Genomic DNA, 26,509 nt, shown 5'->3' on the forward strand with positions numbered 1-26,509 from the left:
GGACAGCAGCAAAGAACCAGTGCAGCCAAAAACAAAATAAAAAAAAACTAAAAAAAAAAAAAAATCTGAGCAGTAGGGACTGCATAGGGCCAGGGTAAAGAGGAGAAATGGACTGAGACATTCATATTGTCTTTTTATTTCCTTTTCACCACATAGTGTACGATATTTGTAAATAATGACTGCATTCTTATACTTAGCCCCTAAGCTTATTTAGTTTATAACACAGATGAAATGAATACATTCACAGTCGTATACTTTTAAAGTGTTTTTTAAATTATTGTTACTTACTCAGCATTTTAACCACGTTATAATTTATGTAGAATTCATGGGGTTAACCAGGGAAATCTGATCATTGGTTATAAAGGAAAATGCATTCTGAATTCTAAGCAATTCTTTCCATAAGGTGTAGTTTGTGAGTGGAGAATGATTTCCTTCTTTCTTAATAACTAAATAACTTAATAACTAATTGCTTGAGTTATTTTAAGAGCTGCTTATATGTGAAATCATACACATGGCTTTTTGTGTGTGGCTTATTTCCTTTGTGTAATGTTTTCAGCATTCATCTACATTGTAGTATGTGTTAGAATGTCATTTCTTTTAATGGCTGAATAATATTCCATTGTAACTGATAACTTACTTATTTTTTAATTAGTTTTTGGCTGTGCTGGGTCTTCATTGCAATGCATTAGCTTTCTCTAGTTGCAGTGAGCAGGGGCTTCTCTCTAGATGCAGTGCTCGGGCTTCTCATTTTGGTGACTTCTCGTGTTGTGGAGCCTGGGCTCTAGGCACTCAGGCTCAGTAGTTGTGGTACATGGGCTTAGTTGCCCTGTGGCATGTGTGATCTTCCTGGACCAGGGATTGATCACATGTCCCCTGCATTGGCAGGCAGATGTCAACCACTGGACCACCAGGGAAATGCAATAACTTTTAGTAATGGTCAGTTTTATCTCAAACATCCTTCTCTGTTTAACATTTCTCTTATGTTGTTAAAGTTTTTGTGTCTTGCTAAGTGTTAGATGTTGTAAACTGATGTGACACATCACCTTGAAAATGTAAAATATCATTAATTCAGTGAAATTTTTGCTTTTCATTTACCCCCTTTAAATTTGGGGCATTGAAACAGATCTGTATAGTCACCTGACATAGACCCAGCCTCATTTTCTGGTTCTAGAGATAGGGATGGAGATAGAAGTCACTGGGGATTTTGGCATGTTATCATGAATCCATTTTTTTTGCTGTCACCACTAGAACCCCCCCATTGGAAATTTACTACTCCTCAGAGATGGAATGCAACTATTTGAATTGCAAAATGGGAACCTGAACAAGTCCTGTTCCCCTACTGCTCCTTAACCATAGTTGATATGCATACTGGTTAATCCCATGCTGTTCTCTAGATGGAATTAGATTAGTGAACAGTAAGAGAATATTTAATTCTTTAATCACTACCATGCAGCATAAAATTGTATTAGCTTAAGCAAAAAGGTCATAGCTTTGTTGGCTAAAATTTCCAAGCTTGATCTTGTTCTTCTATCCTCACATATAATTCTGACTTTTTAAAAAATTCTGAATATATTACATTTAATCTTGTTGCATTTAGCCTTGTGTTCCTGCCTAAGATGAAGTTAATTCTGTACTCAATTACCTGTTTTATTAGTCATTCATTCCTCCCAGCTTCGTCTTTTATGAAATTAATACACATGCCTTCTATGTCATAATCCAAATCACTGATTTGTTGTTGTTGTTCAGTCGCTAAGTCATGTCCGACTCTTCGAGACCCCAAGGACTATAGCACACCAGGCTCCTCTGTCCTTCACCATCTCCCAGAGTTTGCTGAAATTCATGTCCATGGCGTCAATATTGCTAGCCAACCATCTCATCCTCTGCTGCTGCCTTCTCCTTTTGCCTTCAGGCTTTTCCAGCATCAGGGTCTTTTCCAGTGAGTCGGCTCTTCGCATCAGGTGGCCACAATATTGGAGCTTCAGCTTCATCATCAGTCCTTCCAGTGAATATTCAGGCTTGATTTCCTTTAAGATTGACTGGTTTGTCACCTTGCAGTTCAAGGGACTCTCAAGAGTCATCTCCAACAAAAAGTGTTTAATAGTTGGCAGGTTGGCACTTCTTTAGACCTATTTTTTTCCAAAAAGATGTAGAATTTTAATCAACACTCTTTTGTATTTGAGTTTCAATGAGATTTGCATGACCCTAACTCTTAATTATTCAGTCCACAATTTATTATCTAAAATGTGTTGTTATTGATATGAGACCTTGACAAAAACTTTTCCTAAATAAAGTCAGCATGTTCATCTTAATTCTTATTAGTTAATTTAATCATTGTACCATTTTAATTTTCTGGAACATGATCTTTGTCATAATATGGACTGTAATTAACTTTTTATAACTTCTAGGCTAGCTTTATAGCTAAGTATATGAAGAAATTGGTTTACTCTTATGTGATCTCTTAAAGGGAAAGATATTTTTTAAAATTTTATTTTTCAGCTTTTTTTGTCTGGTTTTCTTTTTGTTTTTGGCTGCACTCAGTCTTCATTGTATGTCCTCTGAAGGGGATGACAGAGGATGAGATGGTTGGATGGCATCACCAACTTGATGGAAATGAGTTTGAGCAAGCTCTGGGAGTTGGTGAAGGACAGGGAAGCCTGGGATGCTTCAGTCCATGGGGTCACAAAGAGTTGGACATGACTGAGCAACTGAACTGACTGACATTTTTTTTTTAATTTTAATTTTCAGCGTTTTTTCTTCTGTTTTTCTTCTTGGCCGCACTGAGTCTTCGTTGTGCGTGCAGTCTTTGTCTAGTTGCCGTGAGTGGGGGCCACCCTTCCCTGGGGTATGAGGGCTTCTCATGCGGCGGCTTCTCTTGTTGAGGAGCACAGGCTCTAGGCATGCAGACTCCGTAGTTCTGGTGCATGGGCTTAGTTGCCTTGCAGCACGTGGGATCTTCCTGGACCAGGGATTTAACACTTGTTCTCTGCACTCTGCATAAGCAGGCAGATTCTTAACCACTGGACCACCAGGGAATTCCTCCACATTAATTTTTTAAAAAGTAAGCAATTTTTTTTGGTCACACAGTGCTGCTTGCTGGATCTTAGTTCCCCACCACAGATCAAACCCGGGCCCCCTCCAGTGGAATCTTGGAGTCTTAACCACTGGACCTTAAGGGAATTCTCATAAAAATTCACTTTTAGAGAGATTTGAATTGAATCCTTTTTCAAAATAGGTGTAGAAAAATGTAAGAATTGATATATTCAGTTATTATTAGAAGATTGTTTCATTCACTTGAAAATAGTTGCTTCTTATGTTATGGTAAATCAAAGAATATGTCAAGCTGACCTTTTGCCAGTGCTATAGATTGTTTATTTTTCCAAATTAAACATTCATCTCATCATTGCAGGAGAATCTGAAGCATAAGATTAATTCAAGTCTAAAATTGATTTTGCTAAGATTTCTGTATAAGATTCAAAATCATTTGAAGTAAAAACAAGTGGTATAAATTTAATCTAAAAGGAACTACTTAAGGAGAAAACAAATGATTTGTCTATTATAATTATCTTTGAAAATGTGTTTTTCTAATATCATTTATATAAAGAGGAATAGTGAGTGCTGAATAGCAGTTAATAGTCACATAGAATCCCTGCCCCTTGTATAACTTACATTTTTCTCAAGAGAGACAGATAATAAGCAAAACACACAAAGTGAAAAATTGCCAGTCTTTTAAAACTCCCAAATGACTATATTTTGTGTAATTTCAGCTTTCCTTTAAGACAACATAAACAGAAGGATATATGTCATTAGTTCTTTTGATCCTAAGCAGCCAGAGAATCACTTAAGTTTCCTGAAGTAATGGGTTATAAGTAATACAAGGCTTCCCCAATGGCTCAGGCGGTAAAGAATCCACCTGCAATGTAGGAGATGCAGGAGATGGGGGTTCGAGCCTTGTTTTGGGAACATCCCCTGAAGGCAATGGCAGCCGACTCCAGCATTCTTGCCTGGAAAATCCTATGGATAGAAGAGCCTGGTGGCTACAGTCCATAGGGTTCAAAGGACTCCGACACAACTGAGCATACACGAAGATAGAAATCTTAGACTACTGCTATGTGTGGTTTCAACACTGAATTCAGAGTTCACATTCGGATGAAGGGAATGGACTTTAGGAACTTCAAAATTGTCTAGGATCTTATGTATTTTAATTATTAGTATGTCCCATGAATCTACTCCTAATTTCTTGTAGTTGTAACATTTTAATGGAAAGTAGGTTTGCACAATGGGACTCTAGCTGCCGACAAACCTGGATGCTGGGGTGAAATGTCTATTTTCTTAAGAGCACTCAATAATTCAAAAAATATTTGTTGTCTGTAATGTATGAAGCACTAAAAGATTTATTGCAATCTTTAAGATCTAGCAGAAGCATAAAGAAATAAAGCAGACTGAAGCATTTTGTCTTTTGAATGTGCAACTGCGTTTTTTGAAATTTTTATTTATTTATTTATGGCTGCTTTGGGTCTTCGTTGCTGTGCAGGCGTTTCTCTGGTTGCCTGAGAGCAGATGCTACTCTTTGTCGCGGTGCTTGGTTTTCTCATTGCCATGGCTTCTCTCGTTGCAGAGCACGGGCTTGCAGGCCTCAGTAATTTTGACACACGGGCTCGTTAGCAGTGGCTCTTGGACTCCAGAGCACAGTCTCAGTAGTTGTGGCACTGGGTTTAGTTGTCCCGTGGCATGTGAGATCTTCCTGGCATGCGTTCATGGTTAGTCACTCAGTCATGTCCATCCATGTTGTAGCAGATTGCAAAATTTCATTCTTTTTTATGGCTGAGTAGCATTCCATTGTGTATATGTAGGTATATACACACACCCCACATCTTTATCCATTCATCTGTTAATGAATACTTAGGTTGCTTCCATATCTTGGAAGCATTATTGTAATAATGCTATGAACATTAGGATACGTGTATCTTTTTGAATTAGTGGCTTTGCTTGGCAATGTCAAATCTTTGGCACTTAACATATCAGAAAGAGCTCTGTAAGTCAGTAGTGGAGTAATGGAGGGCATGCTCGGTTACTGATGCAATTAGGTACTTGGCCCAAAAGTGGTGACTGTCATTTCTCTATATAACCTTTTAGCCAGAAGTCGTTACACAGCCCTGTTCATCTGCAAGAAGCATGGAGGAAATGTCTCCATGCCTTATGTCCCCAAGGAAAGGGGAACTATGTTTATGAAAGCATCAGAAGTCTCTTTTACAAATATCTAGGTCCAGTATTCTCATGCTTTTTGTTCTCAGAGCATAAAAATGAAAATTTTTATTTATTTGGCTATTCCAGATCTTAGTTGCGGCACACGGGCTCTTCCATCTTCATTGTAGCATTTGTGTTCTTTTAGTTGAAGCATGCAGGATCTTTATTTGTGGCATGCGAACCCTTAGTTGTGGCATATGGGATCTAGTTCTCCAACCAAGGATCGAACTCAGGCTGCCTGCATTGGGAGCACCGAGTCTTAGCCACTGGACCACCAGGGAAATCCCTAGATTCCCTTTGGAAGTTATTATTTAGAATTATCTTCTTGTTATCCTACTTCTCTGTTACCTTAGTTCAGTAATGTCCTCTAGAAAGGAACATTGAAACATTGTTAATATTGAAATATTTAATCTATCAAATGCAATCATTAACTTAGTTGGAGATGAAATGGAAAAGATTGTATATATGTGGGAGTATTAGTATACATTATTCTGGGTTTTACTTTCCTAGATCTGTCCACTGAAAAGTTTGAGAAACAGTCAGTAATACCCAAGCAGCAAGCACCCTTAGTATCCTGATTGTGGTCTCTAAATAGAACTTCCCACTTAAAAGAACCGGGCTGCTTGGGAAAATGTCTGATTCTAGGTTTGGGTCAGGAAATTTATAAAGTGAGCTTAGAACATCTTGTACCAGAAAGGAAGGAAAGTGTCAGACAGTACTTAGAGTCATAAAAAACGGATTCAGGAGCCAATTTGAAGAACAGTCTTCCTCTACAAAGGGATAGGGAAATTGATCATGGCTAAACGAAGTATGAGTGTAAGGAGATTGAAACATATCAAATTTATTTTAAAAATTACCCCTTTTAAGGGGATTAAGGGAGAATGGAGACATGTATGTGTGTGGCTGAGTTCCTTTGCTGTTCATCTGAAACTGTCACACATTGTTAATCAGCTATACCCCAACAAAATAAAAAGTGCAACAGAAAATAAATACCCCTTTTGGATACAGGTTTCTAAGACCAATCCCAGATTCATGATTCACAGGAAGGGCTCCTAGGACATAGTCATACTCAACTATTCTGATTCATTATCACAAAAGGATACAAAGCAAAATCAGCAAAGAGAAAAGGAATATGGGGCAAAGTCTGGAGGAGACCAGGTGTAAGCTTCTTCCATTCCTCTTCTGGAGAGGATATACTTAGTTTCTCTAGCAGTAAGTTGTGACAACAGGTGTGAAATGTTATCACCAGGAACGCTCTTTAGAGAGACATGCATTGCTTAGGGCTTTTATTGGAGCTGGTCACCTGGACACCTTCTACTTACCACAGGCCAAAATTCCAAACTTCCAAAAGAAAGCAGATGTTGAGCATAAACCACATTGTTTTCATAAACAGTTTAGGCAGTTAACCTCATTTAACATTTAGGGAACAGTTAGATTCAGGAAGTCTCCCCAAAATCCAAGTTCACAGATACCAGTCAAGGGCCAAACTTGAAAACGGATTTAAGGATAACAGTCTCAGGTGGTCTTTATTTTCTTCTTTCTGCACAGATACCTCTGAAAGATGCTGGGATATTTTAAAAACTGATTAATGAAGGAAAAGAAGTGCATCTCAGGGTAACCAAAAAGAGTGATAAGAAGTCATTATGTGCCTCCTGATGAAAATACAATAGCGCCAACTGGGAGATGGTTCTTGCCAAAAAATATAATTGAAACGTGATCAGTTTTCTGGGTCTAACTGCTTATTTACAGGAAATACAGAGGACAGACAATACAGTTATCAAAATGTCGACCTTGGGAAACTCCCCAGGACAGATGTCTTTGTTTCTTCAGCGAATAAATTGTGTTGAAAAAGAGAGGGAGAGAGAAAGAAAGCCTACAGATCCAGAGTTAAGAGACTAGCAATCAATTATGTATTTTAGATCTTAAGTTAAAAAAAAAATGAGATAGTAGGAGAAATTTGAATACTAACTAGATATTTGATGATACTAAGGAATTTTTGTTAGTATTTGTCTCAGTCCATTTTTAGGCTGCTATAACGATACCATGTTCTGGGTAGCTTATAAACAGAAGTTTATTTCCCATAGTTCTGGAGGCTGAGAATTTCAGGATTAAGGTGCCTGCAGATTCTGTATCCGGTGAGGGCCCACTTCTGGTCATAGATGGCCATCTTTTTGCTGTGTCCTCCAGTGGCTAAAGAGGTAAAGGAGCTTTCCGAGGTCTCTCATTTGTGAGAGTACTGATCCCCCTGAGGACCCCAACTACTGAGGTCACATGCTGCAACTGCTGAAGCCCATGCGTCCCAGAGCCCGTGCTCTGCGACAGGAGAGGCCGCCACAGAGAGAAGCCCGTGCACTGCGACTGGGGAGTAGCCTCTGTTCGCTGAAACAAGAGAAAGCCTGCTCAGCAACCAAGACCCAGGGCAGCCAAAAATAAATAAATTTTCAAAAAAAAAACCACCTGTCCCACTGATAAGGGCTTTGCCCTCATCACCTCCTGAAAGTCCCATTACTGGGTTTCAACATAGGAATTTGGGAAGAGAGGGTTTTTTTTAGTTGTGATAATGATATTATGTGTTATATTTTAAAAGTATCTTGTGGAGAGAGACAATATTTTCATATCAAATTAAGAATAAGCTGTAACAAGTTTTAAAATTTTATTTAGCTACTTATAAAAAATTTTTTTTGTAATGGAAATATAGTTGATTTATAATGTTGTGTTAGTTTTTGGTATATAGCACAGTGATTCTATACACACACACTATTTTATATTCTTTTACAAGACATTGAATATAGTTCCCTGTGCTGTACAGTAAGACTTTGTTGTTTATCCATTCTATGTGTAATAGTTTGCATCTGCTAATTCAAAACTGCCAATCCATCCCTTCTCCCCTCCCACTGTTGACAACAGCAAGTCTGTTTCCTGTTTCTGTGAGTCTGTTTCTGTTTCATAAATAAGTCCATTGTGTCATGTTTTTTATTTTTTAAAATCTCTTCTTTGGCCACACTGTGCAGCTTGTGGGATCTTAGTTCCTCAACCAAGGACTGAACCTGGGTCCTCAGCATTGAAAGCACGGAGTCCTAATCACTGGGCTGTCAGGGAATTTCTTGTGTCATGTTTTAAATTCCACTTATAAGTGATGCCGTAGTATGAAACCTGGCATGAATTTGCATGTCATCCTTGCGCAGGGGCCATTCTCATCTCCTCTGTATCACTCCAGTTTTAGTATATGTGCTGCTGAAGTGAGCACTGCAGGTTGCTTTTATTTTTATTCAAGCACACAGTTAAGAGTTTGTTGTTGTTTAGACATTTCTAAAAAAATCAATTTTTCATTAACAAACTTAGATCAGCTAAATTTGATGTAAGAAGACTAGATTTGATAGTTCAGAAACTTTTGATATGAATAAAACCCAGCTGACAATCAAATATCTATTAAAAATTTAAATGGGAAAGTTTGATTCTCTTGAAAATTATATAAAATGAATGAAAATTTGAAGGTATTAATTTGGTTCTTTTGACTGTGAATCAGAATCGTTTAAAAAATGTAATAGTGTTTACTCAGGAAAAATTGTATCCAAGGGAGAAGCCATGAGCTCATCAATGCTGAATTAATTCTTACTGATAAACAGAATGGAGTCAGGCTCCAGTCTGCCTTCTGCCCTAAGAGTAGCCTTTCTCACACAGGGGCTGCTCTTCCACCTGGGTTCTAGAATGAGAAGACATGTGACACATAGCCTCATAGGACTGGAACTAAGGCTCAGATAATTCAGTGATTTGCCCAAGATCACGTAGCTGGTAAATTAGTAAAGCCTGGCTTCAACTCAGGAATGCCTGACCCCAAAAGCAATGCTATGAAACAATTTGCATCACTTACTGCTTTCCCCTAGGAATAGTGGTGTATCCTTGTACTTTATGTCCAAAAGATGCTAAAAGGAGGACGAGGATCGTAGAACATCAGTTGAAACATGACAGTCTTTCTTTTACACTGGACACCTACGTACATCTGCCTTTTTAACCTTCTAATGATACGGAGAGGGTTAAGTTCTTCGTATATTATAGTATAAGTCTTTCTCTTTTAAAATGCAGACTAATTCCCCAGTCTTTTCAACTAATCATATTATTTACTGGATGATATCATTGTCTGAAAAGAGGCTAGTGAAATCATTACCATAAGCGTCAATTTTACACATTAGTGTAACAGTATGCCAAAGTCTCAATCCAGATGTTAACGGCTACCAAATGTTTAAGAAAATATGTTTTTTATTCTTCTTCATTTTAATAGCTAATTTTAATAAGAGACACTTATTAGAGGGATTTTAAAATAAAGATCTTATAACAGATTATAGTAATAAGTTAACACTTATGTGCCTTTTCAAAAGTAGCATCAAAATACCCTTGCTTATCCTGTACAGCCTCTCTCAGTGGATCCTAAGGACAGTGTAATGAGCGCGGCACTTAATATTTCATTAATGTTAGAGTATTGTCAGTTATAAGGTGACTGTTGATATAAAAATAACTTCTGCAGAGTGAAAGAAAGATATTACACATTTAATGTTAGATGCATAATGATTTCTGGAACATTAATAGAAGGTGGAAAATACATTCATCTTAGAATTCAGGGGATATGGTAATTTTCTTGGGCCTGCTTTCATCATCTGTTAAATGAACTTTTGAACTTTGTGGTTTTAGAAAGTTATTGCTGTTCTTATATTTTGGGCATGAGGGACCACTATATTCATTCCAGCATTCCATCCAGATGTATTCAAAACAAAATCTACAATTTACAGATACTTGCAGAACTGAAAAATCATATCTTACTCAGACTTTCTTGGTTAAGTTTACTTTTACGACTTTGCTGTCTTTGTATAAAAGCCAGTGAAGTGACCACATTATCAAGTTAAAGTGAAAAGAAAGGGATGCCAAAAACATAGTGTCTGTAGATGGGGTTTGTGAATACTTTGAAATTTCTTTTGTTTAATCTTCAGTATATTTGACCAAAATGGTATACATCTTGCTGGTGATAATTTCCATTTTATATGCTAGAGAATGTGTATAATGGTACTGTGGAACAGTGAAGGGGTTAAGAGTTAAGTGTTAGGAACCTCGGTTTCAATCTTGACCCTGCTGCTTCATTGATGTATGACTTGGGAAAGGTTATTTCAGTCTCCTTGGGCTCTAGTTTTTCTCAGCCATAAAATAGGGACACCAGTAATATCTTCCCCATGGAATCATCTTGAGGCTTAATACTGGTGAAGCAAAGCACTTGGATTAATACCAAACTTCCCTGGTGGCTCAGGTGGTAAAGAATCTGCCTACAGTGTGGGAGACTGGGTTCAATCTCTGGGTCAGGAGGATCCCTTGGAGAAAGGAACGGCAACCCACTCCAGTATTATTGCCTGGAGAATCCCATTAACAGAAGAGCCTGGCGGGCTGCAGTCCATGGGGTCGCAGAGAGTCGGACATGACTGAGCAACTAACACAATAATAGTTATGTGCCATATAATAGCCATTTAAATGTGTTAACTGTTGTTTTTATAATAATTTATTAATGGAGTTGATGTTGGGTTAAACACTGTGTGCTGTGATTAATTTCTCACTGACTGGCAATGTGAAGACTGAGCCACAACATGGTATAACATTTTAGAATACAGTAGTAAACTTCTAATTCCTCTGTCCCATGTTCTATTTTCATGTGTTTTACATATGCTATAAACACATTAAAGTTTTACTGTTATTCCTTCCCTAGTAGCTCAGCTGATAAAGAATCCGCCTGTGATGCAGGAGACCCGGATTCGATTCCTGTCTCAGGAAAATCCTCTGGAGAAGGGATAGGCTACCCACTCCAGTATTCTTGGGCTTCCCTGGTGGCCCAGATGGTAAAGAATCCACCTGCAATGAGGGAGACCTAGGTTTGATCCCTGGGTTGGGAAGATGCCCTGGAGAAGGGAACAGCTACCCACTCTAGTATTCTGGCCTGGAGAATTCCATAGACTCTATGGTCCATGAGGTGGCAGAGTCGGACATGACCGAGCAACTTTCACTTTCTTTATTTCATTAGCCAGCCAATTATCTTTTAAACCAGTGAAAAATAAGGAAATTTCATATTTACTTTCATTTATTCTATTTCCTACTCATTTTTCTTTGTGTTGAAACAGTTATTTTGTTAGATAACTTATTTCCTTCAACCTGAAGTACTTTCTTTCACCCTTTTATGTAGTATACGTTTGCTTCTCTGTTTTTATTTTCCTGAAAAAGTCTACTTTTTCTTTTTAAAAGGTATTTTCATTGGGAATAGGATTCTCAGCTTTTTTTTTTCTGTCTTTAATTGCTTTAGAATTGTCATTCCACTGTTGTCTGGTTTATGTAGTTTTTGATGAGAAATGTTTTTCTCAATGAATGCATCCCTTTTCCTCTGGCTGCCTTAAAGGTTTTCTTTTTATCTTTTGCTTTGAATAGTTTGGATATGATTTGTCTAGCTGGTTTTGGGGAGTTAAAACTGTGATTGTCCTACCTGTTCTCTGAACAACTTATATCTGTGGTTTTGTGTCTTTATTTTATTTTATTTTTCCATTTATTTTTATTAGTTGGAGGCTAATTACTTTACAATATTGTAGTGGTTTTTGCCATACATTGACATGAATCAGTCGTGGATTTACATGTGTTCCCCATCCTGAACCCCCCCTCCCACCTTCCTCCCCATCCCATCCCTCTGGGTCTTCCCAGTGCACCAGCCCTGAGCACTTGTCTCAGCCCAACCTGGGCTGGTGATCTGTTTCACCCTTGATAGTATACTTGTTTCAATGCTATTCTCTCAGAACATCCCACCCTCGCCTTCTCCCACAGAGTCCCAGCCTGTTCTGTACATCTGTGTCTGTTTTTCTGTTTTGCATATAGGGTTATCGTTACCATCTTTTTAAATTCCATATATATGCGCTAGTATACTGTATTGGTCTTTATCTTTCTGGCTTACTTCACTCTGTATAATGGGCTCCAGTTTCATCCATCTCATTAGAACTGATTCAAATGAATTCTTTTTAACGGCTGAGTAATATTCCATGGTGTATATGTACCATAGCTTCCTTATCCATTCGTCTGCTGATGGGCATCTAGGTTGCTTCCATGTCCCGGCTATTATAAACAGTGCTGCGATGAACATTGGGGTGCACGTGTCTCTTTCAGATCTGGTTTCCTCGGTGTATATGCCCAGAAGTGGGATTGCTGGGTCATATGGCAGTTCTATTTCCAGTTTTTGAAGGAATCTCCACACTGTTCTCCATAGTGGCTGTACTAGTTTGCATTCCCACCAACAGTGTAAGAGGGTTCCCTTTTCTCCACACCCTCTCCAGCAGTTATTGCTTGTAGACTTTTGGATAGCAGCCATTCTGACTGGCATGTAATGGTACCTTATTGAGGTTTTGATTTGCATTTCTCTGATAATGTGTAATGTTGAGCATCTTTTCATGTGTTTGTTAGCCATCTGTATGTCTTCTTTGGAGAAATGTCTGTTTAGATCTTTGGCCCATTTTTTGATTGGGTCATTTATTTTTCTGGAATTGAGCTGTAGGAGTTGCTTGTATATTTTTTAGATTAATCCTTTGTCTGTTTCTTCATTTGCTATTATTTTCTCCCATTCTGAAGGCTGTCTTTTCACCTTGCTTATAGTTTTTGTGTCTTTATTAGTTTTGGAAAATTCTCAACCTTTATCTTTTCAGCTATTCTGTTCCATTCTCTTTTACTTCTTGGATTTCAGTTGCATGTATGTTAAGTCATTTGGTATTTTCTCACAGCCTTTGGATTTTCTGTTTTGTTCCCTCCCATCTCCATATATTTCCCCCTGTGTTTTGTTTGGGTAATCTCTAACTTGAGCCTGATGAGTTTGCTGTTGAGCCATTCCAGAGCCTTATAAAACTCTATTTGTATGATTTCCTTTGTCAGTATGTGAGGTTTGGGGTTTTTCTCTGCTTCCTTGTGTGACTTATAATTTGTGGTGGGAAGATAGATGTCTTATATAGGACAGTAGAGACTTGAGCTAAACAGTACTTACGCCTGGCTGAGTCTTCAGCACAAGTAGTTGAGTCAGTCTAGTCTTAGTTGAGCTGGGTTTTTAGTGTGTTGTCATGACTACCCGCAGTGCACACTACAGGCTTCAAATCCCACACTAAGGTTACCTCTTTTAGGTTAGAGGCCCATTTGCCAGGGGAGACTTGTAATGTCTGCTCTACCTTTAACTTTTGATCTTATTTTCTCTTTGGTACCATACCTCAGAGAAGATCTCTCCACACTCTTCCCTCTCCTTCAGCGGTAGACTGCTGTTATTGATTGCCCAGTGTTTGCTAGCACAGTGGTGGAGGTGGGTGAGGGGTACCAGGGTGGGGATTCTCTGTTGTCCTATTGCTGTCTCAGTTTTAGGTGGTCCTTATGTCTCTGCAACTTGGAGGGCGAGACTTTCTCACTGATTCTGCCTCTTGCCAAATGGTAGGGGACTTTTAAAGGTCTGTGGCTATGATGTTTTCCTGACCCTCCCTTAGGGATAGAGGGTACCTTCCTTCTTGGGCTTCCTAGTGGCTCAGACAGTAAAGAACCTGCCTGCAATGCTGGAGACCCAGGTTCGATCCCTGGGGTGTGAAGCTCCCCTGGAGAAGGAAATGGAAACCCACTCCGATATCCTTGCCTGGGAAATCTCATGGACAGAGGAGCCTGGTGGGCTGCAGTTCATGGGGGTCACAAAAGAGTTGGACGTGAATAAGGGATTATCACTTTTTCCCCTGGTTATGCAGGGGCCAACTCGAAATAGTTATTCTACAAAATATGCTTGTTGCATTCTTTTTATGTTTTGTATATTCTGATTTGGAAACATCTCCCTATGCTAGTTTTTGCTGAGTTTGCTATCAGTGGCACTGTAGACACACAGTTTTTAGCATCAGCTGTCATAGTGTTATTAAATATATTTATAAATATCATTTAATGAATATGTATTTTCATATGTTGACTCTAAGTTTTATTCCTTGAATTATCTTTTAATCATGTATTTTAATGACAAATTCTTCTTGGCAGATACTAGGTCAGGTTTTTTTCTTTTTTAAACCACACAGCACTTCTAACACCAAATGTGTGAAGTTTTTTCCCCACATCAATCAGTTCTCTAACTCTCTGGACACCAGCTGGGTGTCCTATAAATCAATTCATTTCTGATACTAACTACCCAGAGTTAGGCAGACGCCCAGGTCTGCCCCCTACTTCAGAAGATGCCAGTTTCAGGCCCCCAACTTCTTCTACTTCTGACCAATCAGCTATAAGTCAGGGGTTCCCATGTATTCCTCCTGGGATTCAGTAGTTTGCTAGAAAGGGCCCACAGAGCTCAGGAAGGCATTTTATTTACTGTTACCAGTTTACTATAGAGGATACAACTCACAAACAGCCGGATGGAAAGAGATGCATGGGATGGCGGATAGCGTGGGGGCGGGGGGACAGTTTGGAAGGAGATGGTGCACAGTACTTCTGTGTCCTGGTGTTCCATCCTTCTTGCACCATGATATGTTCACCAACATACCCATAGTTTAGGGCTTCTTCTGGAAGTTCCATTACGTAGGCATGGTGGTGATTAGCTCCGTCTTCACCCCTTTGCTCCTTCCCTGACTCTGGAAAGTGAGGCTGAAAGTTCTAACCCATTAATCATATCATTAGTTCCTCTGACTACCAGCGCCCATTCTAAAGCCTTGTAAGGACCCGCCAAGGGTCACCTTATACTAAGTCGTGTCCAGCTCTTGTGACCCCATGCCAGGCTCCTCTGTCCTTGGGATTCTCCAGGCAAGAATACTGGAGTGGGTTGCCATTTCCTTCACCTTTCATCTGTACCGCTCTGGGAATTCCAAAGATTTTAGAAGCTCTTGCATTGTTTTTTTTGGAACCTGGCAGAAGACCAAAATGAGTTTCTTATATGACAGTATCACACTAGGCTCTCAACACAGAACTGTTGAATAAATGAATTTATGTGACTGCTGTTAGTGTCACTTTCTTATGAATAGCTTTTCTTCTTTATTTCTGATTATTATAATATTCAATTTTCAGAGTATAAAAATGTCCTTCTTTTCTTTTTTTTTTTTTACTTAAAAGTTGAATATATTTCGGAGAAGGTAATGGCAACCCACTCCAGCACTCTTGCCATGGATGGAGGAGCCTGGTAGGCTGCAGTCCATGGGGTCTCAAAGAAGTCTGACAGGGCTGAGCGACTTCACTTTCACTTTTCGCTTGCATGCATTGGAGAAGGAAATGGCAACCCACTCCAGTGTTCTTGCCTGGAGAATCCCAGGGACGGGGGAGCCTGGTGGGCTGCTGTCTGTGGGGTTGCACAGAGACGGACATGACTGAAGCGACTTAGCAGCAGCAGCAGCAGCATGTTAATTAGGTGCTTTTGTATATTGTAGTATAGCTGCCATTGTATTTCTGAGCATCTACTTACAGAATGTTGATTTTTCAAATCAAAATGTTGTGTAGACATTTAACAGAGTTGAAGGAGTTTCTCTGGTCAGAATTCTTATCACATTATGGGACTGTTGAAGAGAAGGAACTTATCTTTTCGGACTTTGATGAGGATTCCCAAGAGAAAGAAAATTCAGCGTGTCAGCCAGTGGTGCATATACTTCAGGGTGGACACAGTATGTTCTTAACTGAGTGTGATAACAAGGTATGAAGGAGGAAGATGAGGGAGAAGTTTAACATCATTGCACCGAAGTTTACCAGGACCTTGTTTGGAGATGGAGATAAGATTTATTAAAGGTGATGATACCAGCCTCAAATTCCTCAACAACTGAAATGTCTAAGGTTGGCTTTACCATTTATTTTCTCCTAGGTGATTTACTGTTCTTTTGGTGGAACATCCAAAGGACTGCACTTCAATAACTTAATAGTTGGACTTGTCCTTCTTACAAGAGGCAGAGATGAAGAGAAAGCAAAGTGTAAGTACTTTTATTATCTCAAAATGTTAAAATACTACATTTATGTACAGAATAATCTACCTCAAAATTTTGATGACTATCAAAGAATTTGAATTGATGTTTCTTCAAAGAAGATATACAAATAGCCAATAAGCACTTGAAAAAATGTTAAACATAGGTAGTTATTTGGGAAATGTAAAGTAAAATTACAGTGAGATACCACTTAAGTGTAAGATAGATAATGCAGCCATTTTGGAAAGCTAACTGGCAGTTTCTCAAACTGTTAAACATTGAGTTTTCAATTTCATTCCTAGATATATACCCAAGGAAACTGAAATCATATATTCATTTAAAAAAAGTTCATAACAGCACGTTCATAATGGTTACAAAATGAAAACAATCCTAATGCCCATCAACTGATGCATTTATCATAAACAAAGTGTAATATAACCAGCAGTAGAATATTGCTTGACAGTAGGAAGAAATAAGTACTGTGAAAGAGCAGAAAAAACTTCCTTTCTAGGTTCTTTGGCTGATTTAATAATTAAGTTGATGTAAGACAGATTAACAGGAGAAAACCACACACTTTTCACATGTACGTATTTGTTGTAGTCTTTCGTCATGGGTTTTCTTCCAAAGTGCAAGTGTCTTTTCCTTTTGTGACTACAGTCACCGTCCACAGTGATTTTGAAGCCCAAGAAAATAAAGTCTGTCCCTGTTTCCACTGTTTCCCCATCTATTTACCATGAAGCTATGCAACCAGATGCCATGATCTTAGTTTTTTGAATGTCGAGTTTTAAAAATCAGCCTTTTCACTCTCCTGTGTCACTGTCATCAAGAGGCTCTTTAGTTCCTCTTCGCTTTCTGCCGTTAGAGTGGTATCATCTGCATATCTGAGGTGGTTGATATTTTTCCTGGCAATCCTTAGTTCCAGCTTGTGATTCATCCAACTTGGCATTTCGCATGATGTACTCTGCATATAAGTTAAATAAACAGGGTGACAACATACAGCCTTGACATACTCCTTTCCTAGTTTTGAACCAATCCATTGTTGCATGTCTGGTTCTAACTGTTGCTTCTTGACCTGCATACAGATTTCTCAGGAGACAGGTAAGGTGGTCTGGTAGTCGCATCTCTTTTAAGAATTTTCCACAGTTTGTTGTGATCCACATTCAAGGGCTTTGGCATAGTCAATGAAGCAGAAGTAGGCATTTTTCTTGAATTCTCTTGCTTTTTCTGTGATCCAGTGGATGTTGGCAATTTGATCTCTGGTTCCTCTGTCTTTTCTAAATCCGACTTGTACATCAGGAAGTTCTCAGTTCATGTGTTGTTGAAGCCTGGCTTGAAGGATTTTTGAGCATTACCTTGCTGTCATGTGAAATGAGTGCAATTGTCCATGACAAACCTAGGCAGTGTATTTATTAAAAAGCAGAGACATCACTTTGCCAACAGCAGTCCTTATAGTCAAAGCTCTGGTTTTTCCAGTAGTCATGTACAAATGTGATAGTTAGACCATAAAGAAGGCTGAGTGCCAAATAATTGATGCTTTCGAACTGTGGTGCTGAAGAAGACTCTTGAGAGTCCCTTAGACTGCAAGGAGATCAAACCAGTCAATCCTAAAGGAAATCAACCCTGATTGTTCATTGTAAGGACTGATGCTGAAGTTGCAGCTCCAATACTTTGTGCACCTGATGTAAAGAACCAACTCATTGGAAAAGACCCTGAAGCTGGGGAAGATTGAGGGCAAGAGGAGAAGGGGGCGGCAGATGAGATGGTCAGATAACATTACTGACTCAATGGACCTAAGTTTGAGCAAACTCCAGGAGATAATAAAGGACAGGGAAGCCTGGCTTGCTACAGTCTACGGTGTCACAAAGAGTTGGACATGACTTAATGACTCAACAACGAACAACAAATTTGTGTTGTTATTTAGTTGCTGAGTCACAAGTCCACATAGTCAAAGGCTTTACTGTAGTCGTTGAAGCAGAAGTACATATTTTTCTGGAATTCCCTTACTTTCTCCATGATCCAACAAATGTTGGCAATTTGATCTCTGGTTGCTCTGCCTTTTCTAAACCTAGCTTGTACATCTGGAAATTCTTGGTTCACGTACTGCTGAAGCCCAACTTGAAGGATTTGAGCATTACCCTGCTAGCATGTGATATGAGCACAATTGTACAGGAGAAGTCCAAAATTAAGATATTAGCAGAGTTTTGTTCCCTCTGAAATCTACAGGGAAGAATCCTTCCTTTTTCCTAACTTCAGGTGGTAGCCCTCAATGCTTGGTGTTCCTTGACTTGCCAGTTGCTTCCCTCCACTCTCTCACGATCTCATCAGATGGCTTTCTTTCTACTGTTTCTGTTTTCTATTCTTATAATTAGTCATATAGAATTAGGACCCAGCCTAAAAACCTCATCTTAATTTGATTTTATCTGCAGAGACCCTTTTTCAAATAAAGTCACATTCATGAGTACTGGGGTTAAGACTTCCAACATTTTTTTTGTGAGGGGGAGATATAATTTAATCCATAACAGATGGTCAGAGCCTTCCAGCAGAGATTCCCCTAATGGAATCAGCCATGGCATGTGGGTGGGCAGGCAAGGAACCCAGTGGGCCTTCAGAGGAGTGGAATGTCTCTTCTTTCTATCACCTATGTTTCCAAATAAATTCAAATTCTCAGGTGCTTGGAGATAAGGATTTCAGCATATCTTTTGGGTGGATGCAGTTCAACCCTTAACAGCAGTATTTCCAACATAATAAGTACTTCTACCCAACTTTATTATTTCTTACCATTGTGTCATATTTGTCCCAGATCTTTTTTTCTTTTTTTTACAGAATTAAAGATCATGGCCAAGCCAAATAAATGGTATACTCTACAGATTTTTCAGTTTGCTTTTTGTACTGAAGATTATTGATATTTACTCAGTTAGAACATTAATTCCTTTATTCTGATTGCTATATAGTATTTCATTGTGTGTGTGTCTCAGGTTACGTATTTTTTTGTTGGTAGACATTTATCTTTTTTTCCCCCCCTAAATTTTGCTATTACAAAGATTGCTTCAGTGTATGTTGTACTTCATGCAGATATGCATGAGAGTTTTTCACAAGTGGAGGTGGAGTTGCCTAGAAATTGAACTTCTAGCATAAATCTTCATCTTTACATTTTGGCAAGATACTCTCCAAGGTGTTACAGTAATATATATTCATTAACAGTATATAAGAGTTCCAGTTTGTCCTAGTTTATTGCTAACACTTTGTATTGTCACACTTAAACATTTTTTGCAAATTTGGTATGTGAAAAGATACCACGTTGCTGTTGTAATTAACATTGGTTTTTTTTAAGGGATAAATTGTATATTTATAAAATGCTTAACACTAGTAGTCACCCAATAATTGTTACCTTTCTCTTTCCTCCCTACATCCACCAGGGTACGTTTAATCTGTGATATAATTAATTCGTTCTTTCTTTTTCCTAGACATTTTTAGTCTTTTTGCAAGTGAATCCGGGAGCTATGTTATACGGGAAGAAATGGAAAGAATGCTTCATGTGGTGGATGGTAAAGTCCCAGATACACTCAGGAAGTGTTTCTCAGAGGTACATGTAAAGATTTACATTGCATCCCTACCTGTGGACAGAGTATTAAATCTTAGTTGTAAAATGAATTTAGCTGTGATGAATAGACGTTTATGTGCGGCATATTCTTGACATTTTTGTATTTAATGGTTGAAGTTTTTTAACGATTTGTGTGCTAGGCTCAAAGGTCCATGACCCACACTACTGCTGTGTTTGTGAATCTGAAAATTCCCAGTTCTACTGTAAAGGGAACTGTCTCTACTTACGGTGTAATGAAACATACTCCCCCACTCTCACACCAGCATGCACACACACTCTCACAGGTGATCCTGCAAACACCTGAGCATTGCTTCAGTTGTGGTGCTCTTCATTGCTTTTCATCATGAGCATGTAGAAATAGCACTCATTGGCCTTGAGCTGTAGGTGACCTCTGTGATCCATCAATGCCTAGTTTATCATAAATGCATTTTATAATTTATTTTTTAAATTGGTTTGCATAGTGAAATATTTGGGTGTTAAAAATCGGTCATTTTCCTGGTTTCATAAATAATATATTTTCATTGTAAAAAAAACTTTAACAAAAAATGTGTATCTTTAACAGAGAAAATATTTCTTTAATTTCTTTTCAAAGGTCTGCTCACATGGGAAAAGTCCCAAGAGGTGGCAAAATAAGGCTCTTTTACAAGTTTTTGATCCTTTCCTGCAGCACTCAGTGCTGTGTAATTTCTTGTGGTCATTTGAGTCTTTCACTGCTGTTGGTTTTATTCAGAGTTTTTATTCAGTTTAGTTTAGTCACCTTCCTAACTATATAAGCATTGATTATTAATACTCCAGCCATGTGCATATATCTGGTTCTAATATCTGTTTGGACTTCTCTGGCTTTAGCTTTTCATCACTCCGGCTTTAAGTTTCCTCTGTCTTGATAGCACCTGGAGATTTCCCTTTCCTGCTTTTCAGCAGTTTTTGGTAGTAGTTATGCTGTTACGTTTTACTCAGCAATTCTACATGTTTGGTGCTAGAAGGATTGTCTTCCTGCATTTTTGGTTGTCTTATTGACTGGAAGTTGCTGTGATGGTATTTCAGTACCTTAAGACAAACTAGATCATGTTTTTTGTTTTTCCTCTCTAAAATTTGCTGGCCAAATTTTATTAGGAAAAAAAAGAGTTATCTAATCTTTACAAGCCTGATAAATTGGATTTTTCACAGAAATAGCAAGTGGTTTGCTTATTTTAGGGGAGAATATTTTTTCATTTTAATAAGGTTTATGCAGACATTCCTATTTTATAGACAGGGATTTAGTTTGGTTAGCCACCCAGTTCTCTTTAAATTTAGGCACAATAGCAGGTACATATACTAAGATAATAATTAGTGCTATACAGAAAAATTAAGTAGACTACAGGAGATAGGTGGTGATAGGGAGGCGATGACCAGGTATAGGTATTTTGTTATAGGATGGTTAGGAACAGCTTATAAGAGAAAGGGACATTAGAACAAAGAATTTTAAGGAAATGACTATGGTAGTAAATGGCTAGGGAAGTCTTATATGAAAAACAAGGTCTTTGGAAGAGAGGAGATCAAAGAAATGAGAGGCCAAGGCTTGGGGATACTCATGTATGTAGCTATTTACATCATTAGGTACTACGGTTGTTTAAAGGGAAAAAAAAGACTGTGAATGAGCCAATTTTACCCAACTCAGCTATTTGGTGTATTTTCCTGCATACTTTTTGAGTAAGGCATGTGATGCGAGCCACACTCGTGCTTTCTGCATTACCATGTTTCCAGTAACTTGAGATGAAGGAAATCCACATAGGAGTTACACTGGTTTTTTTCTTACTGAATTTTTTTGGTTGTTGATTCTAATGGTGGGAATTCATACTTTACATTGCTCTTCAAAGATGTATCAATTTCAGAAGTTTGTTTGTTTTTAATTGCCTTTTATAGTACTGGAAGTTTTTTCCTAGACTGCTATTGTGACAGTTTATAAAAGGAGATTTCCGTTTTGCTTCCTTATTTAGAGCCATGACTCAAGAACATAGAAAGTCATGTTTGACAGATAGGATTTTCGTACGGCCAGTTATATGGAGTGATCCTAATGGGCAAGCAGATTTGAGAGGTCACTTTGTATTTCACTAAGTTGCCAGGCAGCATATATAGTGTGTAATTCAAGCACAGAGATTTTGGAGCCTCGACTGCTTGGGTTCAGTTCTCTCTCTGCCACTGTATAACCTTGAACATACAGCTTTCAGAGCTTCCGTTTTCCCATGTGTAAAATGGGGATAATAGTATCTCCTGTTATTGCTTGAGGGTTGCTTGAGGATTAAATGAGTATAAAAATACTTCGAATTGTGTTTAGGGCATTGTAAATACTCATTAAATATTAACTATATGTGAAGTTGTTAGAAGTACCTATTATAATGGGCAGTTTTTTCCTTAGTGGTACATGAAGGTGCATCTTAGCTTCATAAAACCATTAAAACTACCATGTTCACTGAATATAAGATGCTTTTGATTAATAAGATGTGCTTTTATGTATTACTATAAAGAACAAAAAAAACTACCAGTTACAATTAAAGGGTATTATTGATTCTAAGACTTATCCCAATGTCAGAGATGTTAACGTGTAAAAATGGGCATCAGCTTTTGGAATTTATGCTGTAAACCCTCTTTGTAGACCAAATGTGGGTAGAGAAAGAAAATGGGTCTGATCCTCTAAACATGCAGCAATGTCCTCGTGTCCCTGCAGCAAGTCTGAGTGCCATATTCCTCCGTTTAGAAAACTAAGACTTCCAGTGTTGTCTTATTTATTTATTTGGCTGCGCTGGGTATTCGTTGCTGTGTGTGGACTTTCTCTAATTGCAACCAGTGAGGGCTCTTCTTTGTTGTGATGCATCAGTTTCTCTGTTGTGGAACACAGATTCTAGGCGCACGGGCTTCAGTAGTTGCCGCACACAGACTCAGTGATTGTGGCCCATGGGCTTAGTTGCTCCTTGGCATGTGGGATCTTAGTTCGATAACCAGGGATCCAACCTGTGTCCCCTGCATTGGCAGGTGTTTTCTTAACCGCTGGACCACCAGGGAAGTCCCTCCAATGTTGTCTTGATTGCTCGGATTGTACTGTTAAATATTCTGAAACCATGAAGCTAAGCATATTACTGTACTTAATAGGATGCTACTGCTGCTGCTGCTAAGTCGCTTCAGTCATGTCTGACTCTGTGCGACCCCATAGACAGCAGCCCACAGGCTCCCCGTCCCTGGGATTCTCCAGGCAAGAACGCTGGAGTGGGTTGCCATTTCCTTCTCCAGTGCATGAAAGTGAAAAGTGAAAGTGAAGTCGCTCAGTCGTGTCCGACTCTTAGCGACCCCATGGACTGCCACCTACCAGGCTCCTCCGTCCATGGGATATTCCAGACAAGAGTACTGGAGTGGGGTGCATGCTACTAACAATATAGAAATTATTTCTACCATAACTCTTTTAGGTTATAAGTTATTTGTATCACTTAATAGCTCCATCAGGATTATAGCTACTAGGTTCTTGAGTGTCGTTCTTCATTGTATTTCTATGTGGGTTGCTTCTGCCTTTTTCTCATAGAGATATCTGTTCCTTACTCTTGTCTTCCAGTCAAAGAGATTGAGTTGCACAGCCATATGATGTTTTTTCTCAGCCTGGACACTTTTTTTCTCCACAGATTTAGCAAGACAAGTACTTGGAAAGAAAGCAAAGAAATAGAAACCTCCTTGCTTCTTTTTTGTATTCTAGTTGACTTGTGAATGTATGTTTTCAGTGATGACTTTTGGAAGGGGACTCCTGGATAGTTTTTAATTCACCAATGAAATTTAAAAGATTATTTGTATTCCATACACATTGATTAAAACGTGCTAATTCTAACCAATGGAAGCATTGAAGAAGCAGGATAAAGCAAATGAAATTGCTTTTATTAAGTATTGAAAGAAATGCAGTTTACTGATTGCAAGATGTACCTTAGGAAATAAAATGTGACTTAGTAGAAATTCTCTGCTTTAATGAATTGATAAAATAATTTGCAGTTAGCATATAGGTTTTATGCAAATAAAAGTTCTGAAATAGTTATATTTGAAAACAGTTTCTTTTTCCAAATACATATATAACTTATAATGGTATGTAGATTATTCTTTTATAGATAGTAGAAGGGAGTAAACGTCAATTAAATGCAAATTTAAAATTGTGTAAGTTCCAAGTAAGAGGTACCTTAAAGTTTAACTAAGCCTGTGTTTTCTTGTTTTAATTTTAGGGTGAAAAGGTAAACTATGAAAAGTTTAGAAATTGGCTTCTTCTAAACAAAGATGCTTTTACCTTCTCTCGTTGGCTACTGTCTGGAGGTGTATATGTGACCCTCACTGATGATAGTGATACTCCCACTTTCTACCAAACTCTGGCTGGAGTCACACATTGTAAGTAATGGCATTTTATTGTGCTCTGTTCACTTTTTAATACAATTGCCTGGTAATATGAGAATATGCCTATTATCAGTGTGGCTTTTTTTTTCTTCCAAAGTGTAATAACATGGAATGCTGGAGGCTTGAGTACATAACTGAAAAAAATAAACTTTTTTTCTTTACTCACTGAATACTTTTGTACTCCAAGTGTGTGAGTTTTTTCCCCCCACACCAAGCAGTTCTCCAGTGCTCTGTGGACACCAGGTGGGTGTCCTACACTTTAGTGCAGTTCTGACACTGCCTGCCTGGGGTTAGCACAGACCCACCCCACAGGTTAGGTCTCAGTCCCAAAAGACTGCCCCTGTGCCCTCCCCACTTCAGATGCCAAGTCCAGACTGTGACCTGTGCTTCTGACTGACCACCTATAAATGAGACTTCCCATGACCCTTTCCTTGGGTTTGGTAATTTACTAGAACTTCAGGAGACATTTACCTGTACTGATTTAATATATAATAAAAGCTGCATTAAAGGATACAGATGAATAGCTGGGTGAACAGATACATAGGGCGGAATCTGGAAGGGTCCCAAACACGGGCGCTTCTGTCCACATGGAGCTGTGTTGCTCCCCTCTTGGCATGTCGATGTGTCTAGACGCTCTCCAGACTCTGTGCTTTGGGATTTTTGTGCAGGCTTTGTTACATAAGCATTATCAGTTATTAACTGTGTTTCTAAATCTTTTCTTCTTTCCAGAAAATGGGGGGGAATGGGGTTGAAAGTTCCAAGTTTAGAGTGTATGGCTTGGTCTTTCTAGTGACCAGCCCCTTTCCAGGAACCTACCGAGAGTTAACTTCAGGCATCAGAAAAAGGTTCCCGTCACCCAGAAAATTCTGAGGGATTTAGGAGCTCTGCATCAGACATTCCTGTCACTCAGGAAATTAAAGAAATTTCCTCAAAGAAAATATTAGCAAGAACTGGGATCAATATCACTTATTTCACAGCAGCCCTCTACTAACTGTTCTTAACCAAGCTGTATTAGTTCCCTAGGGCTGCTGTAGCAAATTGACACAATCCATAAACTGAAAAAACAGAAATCTACTCTCTCACAGTTCTGGAAGCTGAAATCAAAGTGTTAATAGAGCTATGTTCCCTCTGAAGATCCCAGGGAAGCTTCTTTCCTTGCCTCTCCCAGCTTCTTGTGAACCCAGGCTTTGCTTCACTTGTGGCAGCATAATTCTAGTTTCTGCCTCTGTTTTCATACAGCCTTCTGTGTGTATGTGTGTGTCTGTGTCCTCTCCCCTTCTTTCAAAGACACCATTCATTGGATTTAGGGCCCAGTCTAAATTTAGGATGATTTTAACTCTAGAGCCCTAATTCATTACATCTGCAAAGACCCTATTTCCAACTGCGGTCACATTCTGTGATTCCAGGTGATAATGAACTTCTGAGGGATGCTCTTTAGTCCACCACAGCACAGGCCTAAGTGTTAACTTCTACTGTTCTTTTCTGTGGTTACAGAAATGGATGTACTCTGGGCTTTTGCTTATGCTACTTCTTAACACTAGAAGGAATGCCTTTCCCTTTTTCCCTTCCTGTAAACCCTAGTCATCTTTGAAGATTAAGTCACATGCTGCTTGCTTTCCATGAAATGTTTTCTTGCCTTCCTGTGAGAAATCATCTCTCCTTCCTCTTAACTCTCGTAACACTTTCTTTTGTACTCTTCTTGGATGAACTTACCACTTTCATCTTTGTATTTTAATTATTTATAACATTTTATTTATTTGTACATGTTTTCTCTTAAATCATAGGAAGTCTGTATTATTCTTTTATTCACTCTCAGTGTCAAGCCTTAAATAAGTATTTGTTGACCTAGTAGAGGATCTTGGTTATCAAGCACTGTTTGTATTTATTTTTTCTTGTAATTTATGAGTTGGCTACTAGTTATTCACCAACTGCTTTCCCTCTCATTTTTATTCCATTGTTACCAAAAATTCTGACACATAAATTCTGGCATGAATAGGCAATTAATTTGATGCTCCTACTTTTTCAGCACTACCGTCTTTATTTTGAGAGGAAAGCCTTTTTTAAAAAATCATTCCGTATAAAAAATTAGGAAATCTTTTTATACTTTAAGCTCTATCATTGTCAGTCATATGGATGTTCTGCTGAACTCTTGCTTTCATTTGTAACTGTATGGTAAATCATTTTTCTATTATTGGCTAAGAGTGTGATTACTTTCCTTGAATGACTCACATTATAGAAAAAATTGTCCTGATACTTAATGAAATGGTAAACAAGACTTTAAAAAAAATTATTTATTTTTGGTTGCTCTGCGTCTTTGTTGCCGTGC

The 26,509-nt window shown here is 38.5% G+C and overlaps 1 protein-coding gene and 1 non-coding gene across 4 annotated transcripts in view; one reads left to right on the forward strand and one right to left on the reverse strand.

Moving 5' to 3' along the window:
- USP32 (ubiquitin specific peptidase 32) overlaps positions 1-26,509 on the forward strand; it is a 195,589-nt gene that overhangs the window by 83,736 nt on the left and 85,344 nt on the right. For all 3 annotated transcript variants that reach the window (XM_043902914.1, XM_043902912.1, XM_043902913.1), the window contains exons 3-5: positions 16,091-16,196; positions 19,652-19,770; positions 24,018-24,177. In XM_043902914.1, coding sequence (XP_043758849.1) covers positions 16,091-16,196; positions 19,652-19,770; positions 24,018-24,177 — 385 coding nt within the window. The remainder of the gene's footprint in view (positions 1-16,090; positions 16,197-19,651; positions 19,771-24,017; positions 24,178-26,509) is intronic.
- LOC122695828 lies at positions 8,385-8,491 on the reverse strand. The gene has a single exon (XR_006341577.1). It is a non-coding gene; the product is annotated as a U6 spliceosomal RNA (small nuclear RNA).

This window comes from Cervus elaphus, chromosome 5 (genome assembly GCF_910594005.1).
Source record: "Cervus elaphus chromosome 5, mCerEla1.1, whole genome shotgun sequence".
Taxonomy (NCBI): domain Eukaryota; kingdom Metazoa; phylum Chordata; class Mammalia; order Artiodactyla; family Cervidae; genus Cervus; species Cervus elaphus.